The 6269-nt window shown below is 42.9% G+C and overlaps 1 protein-coding gene across 1 annotated transcript in view; it reads left to right on the forward strand.

Moving 5' to 3' along the window:
* The window catches only part of LOC115411676 (melanoma receptor tyrosine-protein kinase-like), a 118812-nt gene extending 114690 nt beyond the window's left edge, over positions 1-4122 (forward strand). The window contains exon 15 of the mRNA XM_030123887.1: positions 3861-4122. Coding sequence (XP_029979747.1) covers positions 3861-4122 — 262 coding nt within the window. The remainder of the gene's footprint in view (positions 1-3860) is intronic.
* Positions 4123-6269: the final 2147 nt, after the last annotated feature.

A 6269-nucleotide genomic window follows, 5' to 3' on the forward strand; every position in this document is an offset into this window, starting at 1 on the left:
CCAGCGGTCACAGTGTGTTGTTGTGTGTTGTTGTTCCATCGGTCACAGTGTGTTGTTGTGTGTTGTTTGTTCCAGCGGTCACAGTGTGTTGTTGTGTGTTGTTGTTCCAGCGGTCACAGTGTGTTGTTGTGTGTTTTTGTGTTCCAGCGGTCACAGTGTGTTGTTGTGTGTTGTTGTTCCAGCGGTCACAGTGTGTTGTTGTGTGTTGTTGTTCCAGCGGTCACAGTGTGTTGTTGTGTGTTTTTGTGTTCCAGCGGTCACAGTGTGTTGTTGTGTGTTGTTGTTCCAGCAGTCACAGTGTGTTGTTGTGTGTTGTTGTTCCAGCGGTCACAGTGTGTTGTTGTGTGTTGTTGTTCCAGCGTCACAGTGTGTTGTTGTGTGTTGTTGTTCCAGCGGTCACAGTGTGTTGTTGTGTGTTGTTGTTTCCAGCGGTCACAGTGTGTTGTTGTGTGTTGTTGTTCCAGCGGTCACAGTGTGTTGTTGTGTGTTTTTGTGTTCAGCGGTCACAGTGTGTTGTTGTGTGTTGTTGTTCCAGCGGTCACAGTGTGTTGTTTGTGTGTTGTTGTTCCAGCGGTCACAGTGTGTTGTTGTGTGTTGGTGTTCCGCGGTCACAGTGTGTTGTTGTGTGTTGTTGTTCCAGCGGTCACAGTGTGTTGTTGTGTGTTGTTGTTCCAGCGGTCACAGTGTGTTGTTGTGTGTTGTTGTTCCAGCGGTCACAGTGTGTTGTTGTGTGTTGTTGTTCCAGCGGTCACAGTGTGTTGTGTGTGTTTTTGTGTTCCAGCGGTCACAGTGTGTTGTTGTGTGTTGTTGTTCCAGCGGTCACAGTGTGTTGTTGTGTGTTGTGTGTTGTTGTTCCAGCGGTCACAGTGTGTTGTTGTGTGTTGTTGTTCCAGCGGTCACAGTGTGTTGTTGTGTGTTGTTGTTCCAGCGGTCACAGTGTGTTGTTGTGTGTTGTTGTTCCAGCGGTCACAGTGTGTTGTTGTGTGTTGTTGTTCCAGCGGTCACAAGTGTGTTGTTGTGTGTTGTTGTTCCAGCGGTCACAGTGTGGTTGTTGTGTGTTGTTGTTCCAGCGGTCACAGTGTGTTGTTGTGTGTTGTGTTCCAGCGGTCACAGTGTGTTGTTGTGGTTGGTGTTCCAGCGGTCACAGTGTGTTGTTGTGTGTTTTTGTGTTCCAAGCGGTCACAGTGTGTTGTTGTGTGTTGTTGTTCCAGCGGTCACAGTGTGTTTGTTGTGTGGTTGTTCCAGCGGTCACAGTGTGTTGTTGTGTGTTGTTGTTCCAGCGGTCACAGTGTGTTGTTGTGTGTTGTTGTTCCAGCGGTCACAGTGTGTTGTTGTGTGTTGTTGTTCCAGCGGTCACAGTGTGTTGTTGTGTGTTTTGTGTTCCAGCGGTCACAGTGTGTTGTTGTGTGTTGTTGTTTCCAGCGGTCACAGTGTGTGTTGTGTGTTGTTGTTCCAGCGTCACAGTGTGTTGTTGTGTGTTTTTGTGTTCCAGCGGTCACAGTGTGTTGTTGTGTGTTGTTGTTCCAGCAGTCACAGTGTGTTGTTGTGTGTTGTTGTTCCAGCGGTCACAGTGTGTTGTTGTGTGTTGTTGTTCCAGCGGTCACAGTGTGTTGTTGTGTGTTGTTGTTCCAGCGGTCACAGTGTGTTGTTGTGTGTTGTTGTTCCAGCGGTCACAGTGTGTTGTTGTGTGTTGTTGTTCCAGCGGTCACAGTGTGTTGTTGTGTGTTGTTGTTCCAGCGGTCACAGTGTGTTGTTGTGTGTTTTTGTGTTCCAGCGGTCCACAGTGTGTTGTTGTGTGTTGTTGTTCCAGCGTCACAGTGTGTTGTTGTGTGTTTTTTGTGTTCCAGCGGTCACAGTGTGTTGTTTGGTGTTGTTGTTCCAGCGGTCACAGTGTGTTGTTGTGTTTTGGTGTTCCAGCGGTCACAGTGTGTTGTTGTGTGTTGTTGTTCCAGCGGTCACAGTGTGTTGTTGTGTGTTGTTGTTCCAGCGGTCACAGTGTGTTGTTGTGTGTTGTTGTTCCAGCGTCACAGTGTGTTGTGTGTTGTTGTTCCAGCGGTCAGTGTGTTGTTGTGTGTTGTTGTTCCAGCGGTCACAGTGTGTTGTTGTGTTTGTTGTTCCAGCGGTCCACAGTGTGGTGTTGTGTGTTGTTGTTCCAGCGGTCCAGTGTGTTGTGTGTGTTGTTGTTCCAGCGGTCACAGTGTTTGTTGTGTGTTGTTGTTCCAGCGTCACAGTGTGTGGTTGTGTGTTGTTGTTCCAGCGGTCACAGTGTGGTGTTGGTGTTTTTGTTTGTGTTCCAGCGTCACAGTGTGTTGTTGTGTGTTGTTGTTCCAGCGGTCACAGTGTGTTGTTTGTGTTGTTGTTCCAGCGTCACAGTGTTGTTGTTGTGTTGTTGTTCCAGCGGTCACAGTGTGTTTTTGTGTGTTGTTGTTCCAGCGGTCACAGTGTGTTGTTGTGTGTTGTTGTTCCAGCGGTCACAGTGTGTTGTTGTGTGTTGTTGTTCCAGCGGTCACAGTGTGTTGTTGTGTGTTGTTGTTCCACCAGCGGTCACAGTGTGGTGTTGTGTGTTGTTGTTCCAGCGTCACAGTGTGTTGTTGTGGTGTTGTTGTTCCAGCGGTCACACGTGTGTTGTTGTGTGTTGTTGTTCCAGCGGTCACAGTGTGTTGTTGTGTGTTGTTGTTCCAGCGGTCACAGTGTGGTGTTGTGTGTTTTTGTGTTCCAGCGGTCACAGTGTGTTGTTGTTGGGTGTTGTTGTTCCAGCGGTCACAGTGTGTTGTGTGTGTTGTTGTTCCAGCGGTCACAGTGTGTTGTTGTGTGTTGTTGTTCCAAGCGGTCACAGTGTGTTGTTGTGTGTTGTTGTTCCAGCGGTCACAGTGTGTTGTTGTGTGTTGTTGTTCCAGCGGTCACAGTGTGTTGTTGTGTGGTGTTGTTCCAGCGTCACAGTGTGTTGTTGTGTGTTTTGTGTTCCAGCGGTCACAGTGTGTTGTTGTGTGTTTTGTGTTCCAGCGGTCACAGGTGTTGTTGTGTGTTGTTGTTCCAGCGGTCACAGTGTGTTGTTGTGTGTTGTTGTTCCAGCTCACAGTGTGTTGTTGTGTGTTGTTGTTCCAGCAGTCACAGTGTGTTGTTGTGTGTGTTTTCCAGCGGTCACAGTGTGTTGTTGTGTGTTTTTTTGTTCCAGCGGTCACAGTGTGTTGTTGTGTGTTTTTGTGTTCCAGCGGTCACAGTGTGTTGTTGTGTGTTGTTGTTCCAGCGGTCACAGTGTGTTGTTGTGTTTTTTGTGTTCCAGCGGTCACAGTGTGTTGTTGTGGTTTGTTGTTCCAGCGGTCACAGTGTGTTTGTTGTGTTGTTGTTCCAGCGGTCACAGTGTGTTGTTGTGTGTGTTGTTTGTTGTTGTTCCAGCGTCACAGTGTGGTTGTTGTTTCCAGCGTCACAGTGTGTGTTGTGTGTTGTTGTTCCAGCGGTCACAGTGTGTTGTTGTGTGTTGTTGTTCCAGGTCACAGTGTTGTGTGTTGTTGTTCCAGCGGTCACAGTGTGTTGTTGTTGTTCCAGCGGTCACAGTGTGTTGTTGTGTGTTGTTGTTTCCAGCGGTCACAGTGTGTTGTTGTGTGTTTTTGTGTTCCAGCGGTCACAGTGTGTTGGTGTGTTTGTTGTTCCAGCGGTCACAGTGTGTTGTTGTGTGTTGTTGTTCCAGCGGTCACAGTGTGTTTGTGTGTTGTTGTTCCAGCGGTCACAGTGTGTTGTTGTGTGTGTTGTTCCAGCGGTCACAGTGTGTTGTTGTGTGTTGTTGTTCCAGGCGGTCACAGTGTGTTTTGTGTGTTGTTGTTCCAGCGGTCACAGTGTGTTGTTGTGTGTTGTTGTTCCAGCGGTCACAGTGTGGTGGTGGTGGGGGCGTCCCACCTGCGCTGGCTGGGTCCTGCGTTCTCTGCAGGAGGTGAGTGCTGGGAAGGTTCTTCTGAAGAACAACGCCCGCTGTGTTTCACCCAACCCGACAAATGGAGGCGCCTCTTCAAAACCCGCTCAGACCGTCTCCTTAAAGACAACGCTCCGCCCGCACGCTGCCGTGAGTACCGCCCCCTTTGCTTGACCACGCCCACTTGGTTTATCGGAACAACGTCTACACAGTGAACCTTATGCGGAATCCAAAACCGGACCGCCAAAGGTCCGGTCGGCCCAGTGGGAGGAGTCTGTTCAATGAAAAATGTACACTAAAGCTGTCAAAGTCCTTTTCAGTCAGTTAGGTTTCATTTTCAGATGAGTCCAATAATAAGTCAAATATCAGCAGAATAAACTATACATTATTTTTGGTTTTAAAGTGGAAAAATAAACAAATAAATGTAAATAAAGAAATGTCTTTAGAAAAGTCAGTTTAACTGTACTAATTTCAGTCTGTTCTTAAATGTTCCGTGTGTTTGCAGATCCACTGTGATCTGTACGTTCTAATGCACATGTGGAAAGGATCAGTGAGCAGAACACTGTTCAAATGGCACTTTGACTTTTGGGGTTTTGCACCAAAACAGAGCATTATGAAGTTATTATTTATAGGTTATTACGCAGATATTGACTGGTCTGATCCACTTTAGATCAGATTAGATCATATACTGTATATCATATGGGCTTATATGTGTTTGGGGCGTACACATTATACCCTGGGTAGTTTAGTCTCTATTTGTTTCTGTTTATTTGTGGCTGAAGGGTGATACAATTAATATAATGTGCTCTGACGAGTTATTCATTGTTATCTGTTTTAATGTGATAAGTAGCTGATGAAGGAAATTTATTTGGTTATTAATCTGACACTGAAAGTAAGGAAGGGGCGGGACTACATAAGCCTTTGGTTCTTGGTTCCTTCTCAAACTGTGTTTATGAGTTCATTCAGTGTGCATCTGTGTTAAATTTTGTATTTTTGTTATTTTTTCTGGGATTAATAACTACTGATGGGTGCAGATGTACTGACTTCTTGATTTTATTGGGGGTTGTTAGTTTTTTTTTGTTTCCTACTTCAAGTTGGAGACAAATTAATTAATTTAAATAAAATAAATAATAAATAAATAACTATTGGGCTGAATGTGGAGCCTGAACTAAAATAACTTTCCACATATTCTCATAGATTTGTGGGATTCACTAATGTTTCTCACTGTCAAGATTCTCACCTTTTATCTGCTCTTATCCAGGTGTAATGAATGAATGAATGAATGAATGAAATCTTTATTTCAAACATGTAGACAGTGCAATCAAAACAAAACCCAACCAACAAAATATAATACTGGTACAGAAATGATGATGAGCAAACAAACAACAAAATTAAAAAAAAAAAAATTATAGTAAGTAAGTAAGTAAGTTATTAATTAATTAATTATTAATTAATAATTAATTAATTAAAATAATAATAATAATAAAACAAATGAAATGAAATTATATATGCTGAAAAGGAGTAGGAAGAAGTAAAACTTCTGTACTCCTACCCCCAATTTCTATTCCTTATGATCACTATAGAAATTATTATTTTGTCTGAATATCATATACTACTACTACTACTACTACTACTAATAATAATAAGAATAATAATAATAATAATAAATAATAACAATAAAAACAATAATAATAATGATAGTAAACAATATCACACATCCTTTTTCCTATATACACTAATATGGTAATACACATTTACAACTTATCCTACTAGATTTTAATACCAGATATTTATTAAACTAAAAAGAACAAAAAAACCAAACAAAACAAAAAACAAATCAAAAAACAAACAAACAAAAACACATATACATATATGATATAAATACATGTAATATTCTATATGTCCTTTATAGTAATATATATTCTACTCTATCCATATTAAACTAGATATTATCCGCACATGTGGCAAAACCCCACTATGAAAAATGTTAAATTTCAGTTGATTGTAAATGGGATGGGCGTGGCCAACTAGCATGTGACCACACCCACTAAACACCATGTAAGGGCAGTTGTTGTGTCATGAGCAAACAGTCAACTTTGGGTCAGAAATTTTACAGAATCACCAAAAAAGTGCAGAAAGAAAAACAACTTTATCAGCAGTGAAATGGACGACCAGTTCCAGAATCAGAGGAAGTGGTTTGATATTTGTTTTCTCTTAATGGAAAAAAAAACTAAGATAAATTTAAGAGAATATTTGTGCATGAGGCCCTTTGTTGTCCATATCGCTCATTGGGGTGGTGTTGTTCAGTTTTACAGAACAGACTGTGACAGTGAATGCACCGCCGCCGGCTGCTGGGGTCCAG

The sequence above is a fragment of the Sphaeramia orbicularis genome, chromosome 20 (assembly GCF_902148855.1).
Source record: "Sphaeramia orbicularis chromosome 20, fSphaOr1.1, whole genome shotgun sequence".
NCBI lineage: Eukaryota > Metazoa > Chordata > Actinopteri > Kurtiformes > Apogonidae > Sphaeramia > Sphaeramia orbicularis.